Here is a 15,655-nt window from a genome sequence, read left to right on the forward strand (position 1 = left end):
ATTTAGGAGAAATAGAATAAGCAAATCTTTTGAAACACAACAAATATTAGGGGTTTAATCTGGACAAAAATATTAGTACTTAAATGTGATTTATTACCCACACCAAATCTAACTTGTCATTCTAGATTTCTTATCGTACACTATCCATTTTGGACAAGTAGTATATTTAGGGTATTTTTCCATGGAGTAGTGTCATATCTTATTTTAATAAAAATACGCAATTAAAAATAAAAATACTTCAGTTCTGCAGACAATAACAAACATTCAGAAACTTACTTGAGCATAACGTCAGATTCTTCCACAATCTCTTTAATTTTAGCTTTTGGTATACCTTGTTCAACAATCAAACTATGAGACTTACTATACCTGGAGTTGTGACAAAAGAAACAAAAGTATACATTAAAACAATTATTTTTATTACAAAGCATGCTTCAGTATAAGAAAAGTTCTTTTGGCCACATATTTGGATTTCAATCTGAGATATAAAAATTCACCATTAATGAATTATATCCTAGTGTGCCTCAAAATGTGATGTGTATATTTGTTGCACATTTTCCAGATCTCTAGAACTCAGAACTTAAATGTTAATAAGATAATGAAAGAAAAGGGCTGTGAGTCTTTCCTCAGTCTACAGATAAGATCTCAGTCCAGATTTCTCTATTTTTAATTGTAGATGGACCTTTATTTATTTATTTTTATGTGATGCTGAGGTTGAACCCAGTGTCTCACACATGCTAAGCAAATGCTCTACCACTGAGCTATAGCCCCAACCCCAAACCAGATTTCTCTTGATCCTCAGTGGTTTGAGCCCTGATGCTCCAGTTCCAAGGGAAAGGCAATAGCTGGGTCACCAGTGAGCCTGCAACACTCATGGGTACTCACGATGAGTTTATCTGTCAACCCCAAACCTTTTCTCAATAGATTAATGGAAAACCAATGATAGTGAATATAAGTAGGGAATGGATAAGGGCTACCTGGTATGTGTAGATGACTACATGAATGTGCAAATACAGAACAATACATAGATGGAGCATTGTCTGGACATCTGGATGAAGTGTTCATAAGGTTTAATATGTCCTTCATATCTAGGGAAATAACTGCACCTTTCACAGGGGATTTTTAAAATATATATTTCTAGACAATAAAGATTCATTTTTGCTTTTTGTTTTGCAGAACTGGAGATTGACCCGGGGGTGCTCTACCACTGAGCTATATCCCAACCTCTGCCTGCCCGCTTTGTTCTTGATTTGAGACAGGGTTTCACTAAGTTATCCAGACTGTCCTCAAACTTATGATCTTCTTGCCTCAGCCTCTCAAGTAGCTGAGACTGTAGGCATGTCATTGCTCCCTACTTGTTTTTGTTAAAAAACAAACAAACAAACAAACAAAACCAAATAAACAAACAAAAAACACCTCATCCAAACCTAGGATGGCATAGTCATTTGTGTGACTGTGTGATCGGTAAAAGCAAAGTCACTTTTCTCATCTCTTGTAGTTTAAGTTTTCAAGAAATGTCAAAAAGTATTGAAGAAGCTACCTAGTGAGCAAGAAAAAAAAAACTATGGAAAGTATATACAACCTCACCTATTTTTTATATGAATGTAATAACACCTAAACACAGCATCTCAGTGTAACCAGGCTTTAGAATCTAACTCTCACCTTTACAACTGTCCAAACAGCCCACTCACTAACAAAGAACCTAACTTTTCACTGGAGATCTAAATAATTGCCTACATTATTCCTAAATGACACTCCTCTCTGCCTATATCAGCTTCCATTAGACAGTGTACTCATTCTCTAAGGGAACCTTATTCCATTGCCACTGCCAAATAATTCTACTTGCTAGATGTCCTTTCCTTTTATTTTTGGTACTGGGGATTTAGCTCAGGGAGCTTCAGCACTGGGCTACAACCTCAGCCCTTTTTATTTCGAGCCAAGTTACAGGTTGTTTTAGGGTCTTGCTAAGTTGCTGGGGCTGGCCTTGAAATTGTGATCCTGATGTCTCAGTCTCCTGAGTTGCTGGGATTACAGACAGGCATATACCACTGTGCCCAGAAGGATGGTCCTTTCTTCTATCATGCAGAAATCTAATTCTAACTCTGCTTCTACATGCAGGTAAAGTCTATTTTCAAGGTTCAATACCACCGGGTGTGGTGGCACACTCCTGTAATCCCAGTGGCTTGGAAGGCTGAGATAGGAAGATCATGAGTTCAAAGCCAGCCTCAGCAAAAGCGAGGCACTAAGCAACTCAGTGAGACCAGACTCTAAATAAAATAAAAATAGGGCTGGGGATGTAGCTCAGTTCAATCCCTGGTACAAAAAAAAAAAAAAAAAAAAAAAAAAAAAAAAAAAAAAAAAATTCAGTACCACAAATACAGGTATACAGGTGACATGTGCAAGGCACCCTGTTAGGTAATGGGATAATGAAGACAAATATTCCTGATCTCAGGATTTTAAGAAGTAGAAAGTGCCTTGATTTGAGAAAGAACTTTCTTTTTTGTGCACCAGGGATTGAACCCAGGGGGATCTTAACCACTGAGCCACATCCCTAGCACTTTTTATATTTTTATTTAGAGACAGGGTCTCACTAAGTTGCTGAAGCTCGCTTTGAACTGGCGATCTTCCTGCCTCAGCCTCCCAAGCCACTGAGATTACAGGTGTGCCCAACTGTGCTTGGCGAGAAGGAACTTTCTTAAAGGTTCTGGTCTTGCTAACATGCCCAGGTTGGCCTCAAACCTGTAACCCTATTGCCTAAGCCTCCTGAGTCCCTTATTACAGTTGTATACCACTGCACTTGGCGTGTCCGTATACTGTAAGGAAAAAAAAAATTCTTGGTTTTGAGTGCAGAATTTTAAATTTAGTTCTACTGAACTTAAAAAGCAAACACTAGAGTGATTAGAAAATAAAAACTTATTTTATGTTTAATTCAATTCACTGCTTTAACATGATTGAAGAATGTACTTGTACACAGTATAGACAGGGCAGAAAAAAACATCAGTTTTAACTGTAACACTGCTTTGTTAGGCTTTCAGGTTCCCACCATTCCATACACACTTACCATTCTACCATATGAGGGTACTTTTCTTCCACGGTAAGACCAGGATTAACTTCTATAGCATAATACTGTTCCTTTAGTTGCAATAACTAAAAAATAAAATAACTTAATCATCATAACCACAGTGTTTTGTCACTAATCCATTTTGTTTTACTGAAAGCAAGACAACATGAACAAGTGTCTGTAAACTGCTTTACAATAAAAGATGAAACTGGGCTGACACTTAATAGAAGCTAATTTTGTAGATATAATACATCTGCAAAAAGGTACCTCTTTTGTAAAATACTTTTATGCCAGCAATTCGGCAAACCAACTACTAACTAATCAGAGTAGCATTACAAAACAAGTTCTCATATTCACAAATTTAAGTCATCTTATTTTATTAAGATATACAGAGTTAGATACTCAAAGTACTGAAGAAATTTCTTTACTACTTTAAGGGAGGAAAAACTATGAATAAATAGAAGTATTTTTAATTTTCCAGTTAATAGAGGAATAGTAGAATATTTTAGTAATCATTTAGAAGTTTTAAATCTAAGTTTTAAATCTTTGCTTTTTTCTGATACAGGGGCTCTACCACTGAGCTACATCCCAACCCTTTTTACTCTGTCACAGGTCTTGCTAAATTGTAGAGGCTGGCTCAAACCTGTTATCCTCCTACATTTTAGCCTCCCAAATTGCTAGGATTAGAGGTATATGCCACCATTACATCTAAGTTTTGTTGTTTAAAAGTTAATATTAGTTTTTCCTTTAAAATATGTTGACAATATTCATACAATAAAAAAGCATGTACTGAATAATTATTATGAGCCAGGTATGATCATAAGAACTTTGCATCCATTCTTATTTGTGTGAATGAACCTAATGAAATTCTCATCCGGAGTGTATTTATGGTGGATTACTAGTAGAGTTTACCTTTTTTCGACATTCATCTGTAACCAGCTTACAGTTGTCAATGATATCTGAAGACAGAAAGCAAAACAGGCATTAAAAGAAAATATTCAGATGTTACCAGTTCTGTGAATAATGTCTTTTAAAGCACAAGTCAACCAGCATGGTTATTACAAATTTTGGTCTCAGTGCTATAATTCACATTAGCTAAGGAAAAGAAGTGAATTTCTATCAAGAAATGGAAATGGCCTGGCATCAAATTAAAAAGCTTCTGCCCAACACGGGTATGGTGGTACATGGCTATAATCCCAGCGGCTTGGAAGTCTAAGGCAGGAGGATCGAGAATTCAAAGACAGCTTCAGCAAAAGCAAGGCACTAAGCAATTCATTGAGACTCTGTCTCTAAATAAAATTCAAAATAGGGCTGGGGATGTGGCTCAGTGATCGAATGCCCCTCAGCTCAATCCCCAGTGGCCCCCCTAAAAAAGAAGAAATATAAATAGCAAATATAATATAAAAAAGTCCAACATCTTTAGCAATTAGAGAAATCAAAAACCTATACTGATATTTCATCTTACTCCAGTCAGAACTGCAATCATCAAGAATATAAACAGTAACTGGTTGTGGTGGCATATATCTTTAATCCCAACTGTAACTTGTTATTAACAAGTTAACAAAATAAAAAGGACTGAGGATATGGCTCAGTGGCAAAATATCCCTGGTACAAACAAAAGAACAAAAACAAAATAAACATTAATAATAAATGCTACAGGGCTGGGGATGTGGCTCAAGTGGTAGCACACTCGCCTGCCACGTGTGCGGCCCGGGTTCGATCCTCAGCACCACATACAAACAAAAACTTTGTGTCCACCGAGAGCTAAAAAAATAAATATTAAAATTCTCTCTCTCTCTCTCTCTCTCTAAAAAAAAAAAAAAAAAAAAAAATTAAAAAAAATAATAAATGCTACAGAGGATGTGGGGGAAAAGGAACACTCTTAACACTGTCAGTGGGATTGTAGATTAGTATAACCACTCTGAAAATCAGTATGGAGGTTTCTCAAAGATTAGGAATAGAACTACCATAGGACCCAGATATACCACTCCTTGGAATTTATCCAAAGGATAAATATCAGCATACTATATTGAAACATGCATGCCCAGGTTATAGCCCACAATTTATAATAGCTAAACTATAGAACCAAGCCTAAATGTCCATCAATTGATGAACGAATCAAGAAAATGTGGCATATATATACAGTAGCATTTTATTTAGCCACAAAGAGAAATGAAATTGTGTCATTTGCAGAAAAATGGATGGAATCTAAAAATATTTTGGGGCTGGGGATGTGGCTTAAGTGGTAGCACGCTCGCCTGGCATGCGTGCGGCCCGGGTTCGATCCTCAGCACCACATACAAACAAAGATGTTGTGTCCGCCGAGAATTTTTAAAAAATATATATTAAAAATAAAAATATGTTGTTAAACAAAATAGGACAAACTCAGAAAGCCAACGGTCATGTTTTCTCTCATATGTGGAGGCTACAGAGGAAAAAGGAAAAGAAAGGTGTGTGCGGTGTTCTCATGAAAACTGAAGGGAAACCAGTAGAGGAAAGGACAGGAAGAGGTGACATATCAGAGAATGATATTGGTTTAATTCAATTTTATATTGTATGCATGTACCAATGTGTAACCAAAAAATCATTACATATAATCTTTTTCTAAAAATATTTTTTAGTTGTTGATGTATCTTTATTATTATTTATTTATATGTGGTACTGAGGATTGAACCCAGTGCATCACATACGTGAAGCAAGTGCTCTGCCACTGAGCCACAACCCCAGCCCACATATAATCTTTTTAAAATAGATGGACACAACACCTGTGTTTATTTTTATGTGGTGCTGAAGATTGAACCCAGTGCCTCACATGTGCTAGGCAAGTGCTCTACCACTGAGCCACAACCCCAGCCCCCATTATGAATAATTTATAATGTGCCAATAAAAAATATGGAAAAAATGCAAAGGGAAGGATGGAGAGAGACAGGGAGAAACAAAAAAAGGAAAGAAAAAGAAGCAAGTTAAGAGTTAGGGATATAGCTCAGTAGCAGAGTGCTCGCCTTGCATGCATGCCCAAGGCCCTAGGTTCAATCCCTAGAACTACTCTGCAAAACAAAACCAAAACTAAAACAGTTTCAAAATCTGAGACTTAGTGGTTCCTCACATAACCCCTGAGCCAAACAATTCAAGGTCTTCAAACACTGTATTGTGTAGTGACTGTTCCCATTTTCATCTTCCATTTTAACTAAAGAGAAGAAACAAGCCGGGTGCAGTGTCACTTGCCTTTAATCCCAGCAATTTGGGAGACTGAGGCAGGAAAACGGCAACTTCGAGGCCAGCCTCAGCAATTTAGCAAGACTCTCAGCAACTTAGTGAGGCCCTGTCTCAAAATGAAAAATAAAAGAAGTGGGGGATGTAGCTCAGTGGTAAAGTTCCCTTGGGCTTAATCTCCAGTACCACAAAAATAAATAAACAAATAAATTAAATAAATAAAAATAAAGACAAAACAAAACAAAAATTTCTCCAAAGAGGAATTACTGACAAAAAATAAAAATCCTATTAACAGCCTTCCTTCAACCACTTTTTTTTGGGGGAGGGGCAGTGCTGTCTCAGGGAAGGTATTACAAGATCTACCATTAAGCTCCATCCTCAAGCCACAGTATGTGTTAAACACTATTTATTTAGGTTGAGTCAGAGTTTAAAATCCATTTAAATTTTTTTTGAATAATTAATAGACTACAGATGGTGAGATATATTAAGTTTCTATATCCTCTGCTATCAAAACCACACATAAAAAGAACTATTTATATAATAAGGGGGGAAAACCCAAATCCTCAAAATACAGTTAAAAGGGCTGGGATTGTGGCTCAGCAGTAGAGCGCTTGCCTAGCCCTTGCGAGGCCCTGGGTTAGATCCTCAGCACCACATAAAATAAAATAAAGATACTGTGTCCAACTACAACTAAAAAATAAATATTAAAAAAAAAATACAGTTAAGAAAAAGCAGGTTCCCCTGATTTCCATATCCAAAAGGAACTTCCAGTCATCTCACAAGTAATATAGATAAAAAGGATATCTGTGATTAGTTTTATAAATTTGTTTAAGAGTATCACACTTGCCGGTTGCAGTGGTGCATTCCTGTAATCCCAGTGACTTGGGAGGTTGAGTCAGGAGGATTGGGAATTCAAAGCCAGCCTCACCAAAGGCGAGGCGCTAAACAACTCAGTGAGAACCTGTCTCTAAATAAAATACAAAACAGGGCTGGAGTGTGGCTCAGTGGTCCCCAGTACCATAAAAAAAAGAGCACCATACTTACTATGACAAGTTGGGCATCTTTTCCCTTTGTAGGAAAATCTACTTAGTGTCATATCAAAGTCTGTTATTATCTGTAAGAAATAGGAGAAAGGCATTATGTAAGCACAGTCACCATGACCAGGATTTCTTTATTGCTATCCAAATACATACCTTCTTAGAGGCACGGGACCATGCTTAGGTTACTATTTTGACATTAAGTTTTCTAATGCTTTTCACATACAACATCCTGAAAATGACTTTAAATACAAGGTGATATCTTAAGTGCCCTATATTTATCACCAAATAAAATCTGATTAATCAGCCAGGCATGGTGTTACACACCTATACTTCAAGGATTTGGGAGGTTAAAGCACAAGGACTGCAAATTCAAGGCCAGCCTGGATTAATTTAGTAAGACCCTGTCTCAAAATAAAAGCTAAAAAGGGCTCGTGATGTGGCTTAGTGGTAGAGTGCCCCTGGGTTCAATCCCTTGTACCAAACAACAACCAACCAAACAAAAACAATTAGTTATAAATTGTATGTGATATGGTTACTTGACTCTCTATATAGAGTTAAAACAATACATAATTTCTTTTTTTGGTACTGGGGACTGAAATCAGGGGTGCTCAACCATTGAGCATTACATCCCCATTCCTTTTGAGAGAGGGCTTCACTAAATTAAAAAAAAAAAAAAGTTGCTGAAGCTGGCCTCAAACTTTCCAATTTTCCTGCTTCACTCTCCTTCAGTCTCCCAAGTAACTGGGATTATAGGTGTGCACTACTGCAACCAGCCGTTAACTCGCTTAATACTTAATACTGAAAAAATCCTAAAGTTTGGGGGCGGTGGGTGTAGGGACAGTGGTAGAAGGTACTATTAGCATGCACAATGCCTAGGGTTCAATGTTCAGCACAAATAAACAAATGAAAAATAATAAAAGAAAATGTTTATATTAAGGCTATTAATTTGTGTTTCCATTAGAGTATTCTGTTTTAGACAATTTTAGATGTCTTAGATTTCACATTCCAAGAAACAGGCCAAAAATGTCCACTTGTTTTACTCAGATGTTACCAAAATAGGAAGAAGATGAATGACACTGTTTGAATATTAATAATAAAATATTTAAACAATAAAGACATAAAGACATCTGCATAATTAGTCTACCTGAAGTTTGGCAGCTCCTCCTTTGATAAGACCACAGAGAGTTTCTTCTACTCTTGTAGGGTTCTTGATACGAACTGAACTTTTCTGGAATTCTGGCATCTAAAAGGCAAAAAGAAATGAACTATTTTACTTCCTCTTTTACAAGGTTCCTATGATACCAACCATATGATATGGTTACTAGACTCTCTAGAGAGAAAACATTACAAGCAGAAGCTTGTATTACTTGAACATATAACAATGTTGAGACATTATTTTAAATATGTAAGCTATCATATTAAGTTACCATTTAAACACACACAAAATTTAACTCAAATCAATAGTTTTCATCTAGAAGATTAAGGTGATAAAGTACCCAGGGTTCAATCCCCAGCACCAGAAAATAAAACAAAAAATCAACACTTGTGCCAGGTATGGTGGCACAATTCTATAATCCCAGCAATTCAGAAGGTTGAGCCAGAAGATTGCAAGTTTGAAAATAGCCTCAGCAACTTAGTGAGGTCCTAAGCAACTTAACAAGACCCTGTTTCAAAATAAAAAGGGCTGGATATACCTCAGTGGTTAAGGCCTCCTCCTGGGTTCAACCCCCAGTTCAAAAAAAAAAAAAAAAAAGCACTTAGTTTATATTCATGTTCATTTAAGATAACACCACACCCTCCCCACCCCTACTGCCGCCCAGTACTGGGTATTAAACTCAGGGGTTCTGGGTGGTTTAAACACTGAGCTTTAAACCCCAGCTTTTTAAAAAATTTTATTTTATTTTTGGAACCAGGAACTGAACTCGGGGGCACTTGACCACTGAGCCACATCCCCAGCCCTATTTTGTATTTTATTTAGAGACAAGATCTCACTGCGTTGCTTAGTGCCTTGCTTTTGCTAAGGCTGGCTTGAATTCAAGATCCTCCTGCCTCAACCTCCTGAGCCACTGGAATTAAAGGCATGTGCCAATGCCCCCAGACTTTTTCTATTTTTTTGTGACAGGGTCTCAAAAAGTGGCTGAGGCTCTAGCCTGGAACTTGGTGTGTACCACCATACCTGGCTACATTTTCAAATATTTCTCAACAGAAAGGAAATATTACACAATTTTTCCACACAAGTTTTTGTAAAGATAATTACAATACTTTAAATATTTTTAAATTTGAAAAGTTGCTTTAAGATCTTTCTTTTTTGGTAGTATATCCTAAATAATTCATTAATTTTTCATTGTATAATTTTTACAACAGATTATTTCAAGTTAAGATAACTATAAAAAGTATCAGACCACCTAAACTTAAGCCACTACCAGGCTGGTTTATGAAGACTTTAGGGTTATTCTGCAACCTGTACACTCAGAAAAATGAGAAATCATAACCCATCTGATTCAAATGTATGATATGTCAAGGTCATTGTACTGTCATGTGTAACTGATTAAACAAATTAAAAAAATAATACAAAAAAAAAGGAAACAACAACAAAAAGGCTTTAGGGTTGCTCAACAATTTAAAGTGTTCTTGATTGTTTCTATCCTATCACAAGAAAAATGAAACTCATCAGAAGAAAATGTACAAGAACATAGTGCTCTTACATTATGTATGCAGGACCCGGAGAAGGATATTATGGATCATTTTAAAGTCAGATATAAATCACAGACAACAATAGTAGCTCAAACCACAACTCTATACTAGTTATACTCTGTAATCTTTATTTATGTGCCTTTATTCTGGATTAGTTACTGCCAATATTAACATATTTATTTCATAAACATATTATTTCATAATATATTTATTTAAGTACATATTTATGTACTTAAAATTCCCCGAGGGCTGGGGTGTGGATCAGTGGAAGAGCACTTGCCTAGCATGTGTGAGGCACTGGGTTCAATTCTCAGCACCACATAGAAATAAAAATAAGCCAGGTATGGTGGCACACTCCTGTAATCCCAGCAGCTTGGAAGGCTGAGGCAGGAGGATCTCGAGTTCAAAGCCAGCCTCCGCAATGGTGAGGTGCTAAGTAACTCAGTGAGACCCTGTCTCTAAACAATTTAAAGTACAAAATAGGGCCAGGGATGTGGCTCAGTAGTTGAGTGACCCTGAGTTCAACCCCCAGTACCTAATAAATAAATAAATATCTCAACTAAAAGATATATTAAAAAAAATACCCTGGACTACTGTTCGATACTGTAAGATAATCTGTCTAGGCACATCTATCAGATTTTGTTTTTCCTACATATGGTCAAGAGTAGGAAAAAATCAGAAAAGTGGTAGACTGTTTAACAAAGACTAAAAGATGACATAGGTGTACAGAAAAGCAAGGTACTAACATTAAAAATTTCCTCATGAATGAAAGACTTAGATCTACCAAACACTAAATTTTGGGGTGGGGTGTGCTGGGGATCAAACCTAGAGCCTCAGTAATGCATGGAATCTATTACCCAGTCTCTACATACTTAATTGTTAAAAGCCATGTTTGAATAGGATGATAGGCTCTCCTGCCATACAAGCAACCTTGATGCAGAGATCCTTTTAACTTTGTAAGGCTTTAAAGAATTTCAATGGATTAAAGGTTATATAAACATTTATTTTACAGTGATTTTTTTCAAGAGATGAGACAGGAAAACAGGTATTTGCTCCTACACTCCTTTTTTTATTCATTAACCTGTTCATTCCCTTAACAAGGTGTGTCTCCTTTGGGCCAAATACTCTTCCCAGATGCTAGGGACATGATGCTGAACATTATTTAGACTTGTTTTCTTGTTGAGTTTAAAGAAACATTACTGTTTTGGAAAACCCTTCTGTAGCTCCTTTACAGATACCTGACAACCAAATTCTGTTCTTACCTCAGCCACAACTGGCAAGTACATAATAATGAGCACATGTTTGATTCAATAAGTAACTTACGGCACAATTTATGAGTAGCAAAAGATCTTTGTCACCAATGCTACTTTCACTGAGAAAACTGAATGCTTTCTTTCAGTGTGTCCACACTCAGTAAGATGTCTTTCTTGTCTCAAGCAAATCACTCTCTCAAAGGTTCAGATAACAGAAGGAGTTTATCCCCAAGACCACTTGGTGGCTCCAGTCAACCAACATACCCTGAATTCTTGTCAGGCAGGCTTTGCTCCTTCTTCAACAGTTTACATTATGGCTTATTACAGAACAGTTGTCTTCTAATCACAAATGATAAAAGGTTTTAGACCCATACTAATTTTCTTTAACACTGTATCATAATTAAATTATGTTTTCAGGCAACTCAAAATAACTTGCTCTCCAAAAAATCTTTTAGGCTGACTTCAGCTACACTAACAACTGTAAGCTTGGTTTATTCTAAATCACAAGTGATGAAAGAGAACCAGTGGCTACAGACATTCACACAGCTATGCCTCTGGGCAAAACACAAACATTTGTTTCAGAAAAATAAAATAAGCAGAATACTCAAATAGGTCTGAAGTGAACTAAGATAATAGTAGACAAAGAACACCTCTTTACTCCAGAGAACAATAGGATGAAATACATATAATACACTCCTCTGCTAACACACACACACACACACACACACACAGAGAGAGAAATATTCCTCAGGAACTCAAACATTCTAGAATGCAGTCCAAGAAACAGAATCAAAGACCACAGAGGATCAGAACATTAAGAAGTTGAATGCAGGAGAAGGATGAAATGTATCACATACTTTTACCTCCCAAGTCCCTTCCTTCCATATCTCTCTTGGACAAAAACAGACCTGGTTTGGTGGCACATAAAACAACAATACTTCAAATATGAAGGGCAAGTTATTTTCAATTGTCCAAAAGCTTTTCAATTTGATTATAATAAAATGGTATGAAAAATAAATATAGGGCTAAAAATTTCCCGTGATTAAAGAAAAATAATTATCATCTGCTAAAGCTGCCGTAATGTAAAATGCTGGGGAAGGAAGGAACAAAGCCTTTCTGACAAGAATCTAAGTATATATGTTGATAGAAGCCTACCTAGAATCAATACAAGATCATTAACACCTAAAATACATTTATTGTATCTGGTCTTTAATATACTGTATTTGTACAAATAAAATAAATGCCTAATGATTAGTCTACTTCAATATCCCAAAAGCAAGGACTTCTAAATAAGCTGTTTTCAAAGTTAACTATTTTACTCACAATTCAATAGCAGTATTAAATAATTTTATATCATCTTGTAGATACTTTAGGACAAGCTAAATATGAATATCTCTATTGTATAGTCATCAAATTTCTGGGCTCTTCTTGGTATTAATCCAATAATAATGTAACAGACTAATGATCATTCTAATTTCAAGAATGAAATTATAACATCATCAAAGTTTAATAATATACAAATGCATTCCATTTATAATAATGTATTGTTATTTACCCCCCTCTCCCCCCACACACATTGGGGATTGAATCCAGGGGCACTTTTAACACTGAACTCCATCCCTTACCGTTTTTATTTTTACTTTTGAGAGGTCTTGCTGTTGATCCTCCTGCCTAAGCCTCCCATGTAGCTGGGATTACAGGCATGAACCACCATACCCAGCAGTTATTCTTACACCTAAACTCCATCTAAGGGTTAGTATAATTCAGTACATATAAATAATACAATTCATATTTTAACCAATGATAAAATTACTGACAGGTGTAGTGGTGCCTGCCTGTAATCCCAGAGACTCCAGAAACTGAGGTTGGAGGATCGCAAGTTTGAGGCCAGTCTCAGCAACTTACCAAGGACCTAAGCAACTCAGCCAAGACCCTGTCTCAAAATAAAACATAAAAAGGATTGGGGATGTGGCTCAGTGGTTAAGGGCCCCTGGGTTCAATCCCCAGTACAAAAAAAAAAAAAAAGAATAGAAAAAGAAAAAGAAAAGAAAAAATCATGCATTTCCAACTTTTATGATAACAATCTTTCCTAACAAATATTTGGCCTTCCTCCACATCAAGGAAGAGAAGGACAAATCCATCCATTCATTCAACACATAGTAAGTATAAGACAATGATTGAGCAGCACTGTAAGAAATAAAAAGTGTTAATAAGATACAGCTTCTACTCAAGGCACATATTCGCTAACATTGACTGCAATATAGGAACCCAAATAACTACACATTGCAAAGAAGTCCAGTAAAATATAAGGGAAACAGAAAAAATGAAGATCACTTGTGTTGAAGCTAAGGAGGAAGAGCCAACCCAACCGAAAAAGGGGTGGAGAAGCAGTATATGCTGAGATTGGAGAGCTATCAGAGCATGATCTAATGTGAGAAAAAGAGAAGCAGCTGTTTGTCTTGAATTTGTTTTTTGGTCTCCTCTAGTACTAGGGAGTGAACCCAGGGGCAGTTTATCACTGAACAGTTTACCTTACTCTTATTATTTATTTTGAAATAAGTCTCCATAAGATGCCACAGCTGGCTTCAAACTTGTGGTCTTCCAGCTTCAGCCTCTTAAATAGTTAGAATTACAGGTGTGTACTACCACTCTCGTGGAATTCTTGCCTTTAAAAGCACTTTGACCTTTCCATGGCAGGACAGTCAACACGACATGATGAACATTCATTCTGTATGAGAGTCCTGTGTACAGCTCTTATTTTTGTGATCACTTGAAAGGGCAAGGGGTTGACAATGAGTGGATACTGTTCTAGGTCTTTATAAACATTTTCTCAATAATCTTATCTGCAAGGCAGATGTGATCTGTATTTAGAAATAAGGAAACTAGAGCTTATAGTGTAAGGTCACAGCCAAAACTTGGACCCAGGTCTCTGACTCCATACTTCACTATCTTTTCAAGATACCATAATCTTTTCTGGAGCATGATGGAAAAACTGAGTGTCCAGAATACAAAAAAAAAAAAAAAAAAAAAAAAATTCTGAAGGCACTACCAATTAATTATATGATAGCTGTGTCTCTTTGCATTTGTAGAGTGAATAAGTATTTACATATCCATTGTGCCAATGCTTTGCAGATATTATCTTATACAATCATTATTTTGTAAATAAAATAGTGACAGTCTGAAAAATTAAATTAAATCATCACACACAAAGGTACAGAGTCTGAGTCCCAACCCAGGTGTTCAGAGTTTAATTACAGTCATTTTAATTTAGAACAGTCTGTAACAGAGATTGGACTAGGGGCCTGTTTGTACATGTGGGCCTCTAGTTTTTAAGTGTAAAAGAGCTGCCAACATTTAAGAACTAGGAGGTTTCAGTTAAAATACCTGCTTTCTAGCGTTTCATGAAAAATGTGGAGATCTGGCCACAAGCCCAGAACCAAGTAGTAGCCAACTCCTCTAGTCTGGCCCCAGTCTCCAGTTAATCACAGTCATTTACACCCTTTCCTCCTTAACAACCATTAGCTTAACCCTTGAAGACTGTGAGTTTGGGAGCTCTAGACTGTGCCATGCTGCTGTCTTTGGCAACCACTTGACATGGACTGGGAAATGTAGGGGGGATGTTGGCATTTTATTTTATTTGAGAGTCAAAAAAAATGTTTTCAATACTTTTAATAAATTTCAGATCTGGAAGTAATATGTGCCATTTACTAATAATGATTAGCATTTTGTGGTGCTTTAAACTTTACAAGGTTCTTTCACATGACTTTATTTAATTGAAATATCTTATTCTACAGAAGGGAAACAAGCTCAGAAAGATTAAGTGATTTGCCCAAAGTTACACAATCAGTCACAGAATTAGTCAGAGAGCCAGATCAGAAATTGAAACTTTTTACTGTGGAGAATACTCATGATGGAGCCTCCAATGACTCTTCACAGGTCCTCAGTTGGTTAAAGGCACTCCTTGAGGCAGGTCATTTTCTTCCCTCCCACTCTCCCTCCCTTGACAGGTTATTGCTGTTTTGCCTAAATTAGCCTTGAATTTGTGATCCTCCTGTCTCAGCCTCAGTCACGGGGATTACAAGCATGTGCTACCACACCCAGCTTTAACTTAATTGTGCAGAGAAAAGAGTGTGTAAAATCTGGAGGGAGAGGTTTAGAGCCAGATCACAAGAAAAGTAACACCCTGAGGACCTGTCAATGTATGAGATCTATTAACATTTTTCGAAGGAAAAAAAAAAAACAAGCTCAAATAAAAAATGGTACAAATTAATACAATGAAGAGTAAAAGAAAAAAAACACAACTTTTATTTGTTTTCCTGAATAATTTAATAGTTTGAATTTATTACTACTTGCTTCTAAAAGAGATAATAGTTAGAGGGTCCTGGCCCCAACCAGTA

At 36.4% G+C, this 15,655-nt stretch overlaps 1 protein-coding gene across 3 annotated transcripts in view; it reads right to left on the reverse strand.

Annotated features, from left to right (window-relative positions):
• The window catches only part of Nt5c3a (5'-nucleotidase, cytosolic IIIA), a 49,053-nt gene that overhangs the window by 3,924 nt on the left and 29,474 nt on the right, over positions 1 to 15,655 (reverse strand). For all 3 annotated transcript variants that reach the window (XM_026401558.2, XM_026401560.2, XM_026401559.2), the window contains 5 exons: positions 8,456 to 8,554; positions 7,316 to 7,385; positions 3,971 to 4,017; positions 3,059 to 3,144; positions 277 to 366 (listed from right to left, as the gene is read on the reverse strand). In XM_026401558.2, coding sequence (XP_026257343.1) covers positions 277 to 366; positions 3,059 to 3,144; positions 3,971 to 4,017; positions 7,316 to 7,385; positions 8,456 to 8,554 — 392 coding nt within the window. The remainder of the gene's footprint in view (positions 1 to 276; positions 367 to 3,058; positions 3,145 to 3,970; positions 4,018 to 7,315; positions 7,386 to 8,455; positions 8,555 to 15,655) is intronic.

The sequence above is a fragment of the Urocitellus parryii genome, chromosome 3 (assembly GCF_045843805.1).
Source record: "Urocitellus parryii isolate mUroPar1 chromosome 3, mUroPar1.hap1, whole genome shotgun sequence".
Classification (NCBI taxonomy): domain Eukaryota; kingdom Metazoa; phylum Chordata; class Mammalia; order Rodentia; family Sciuridae; genus Urocitellus; species Urocitellus parryii.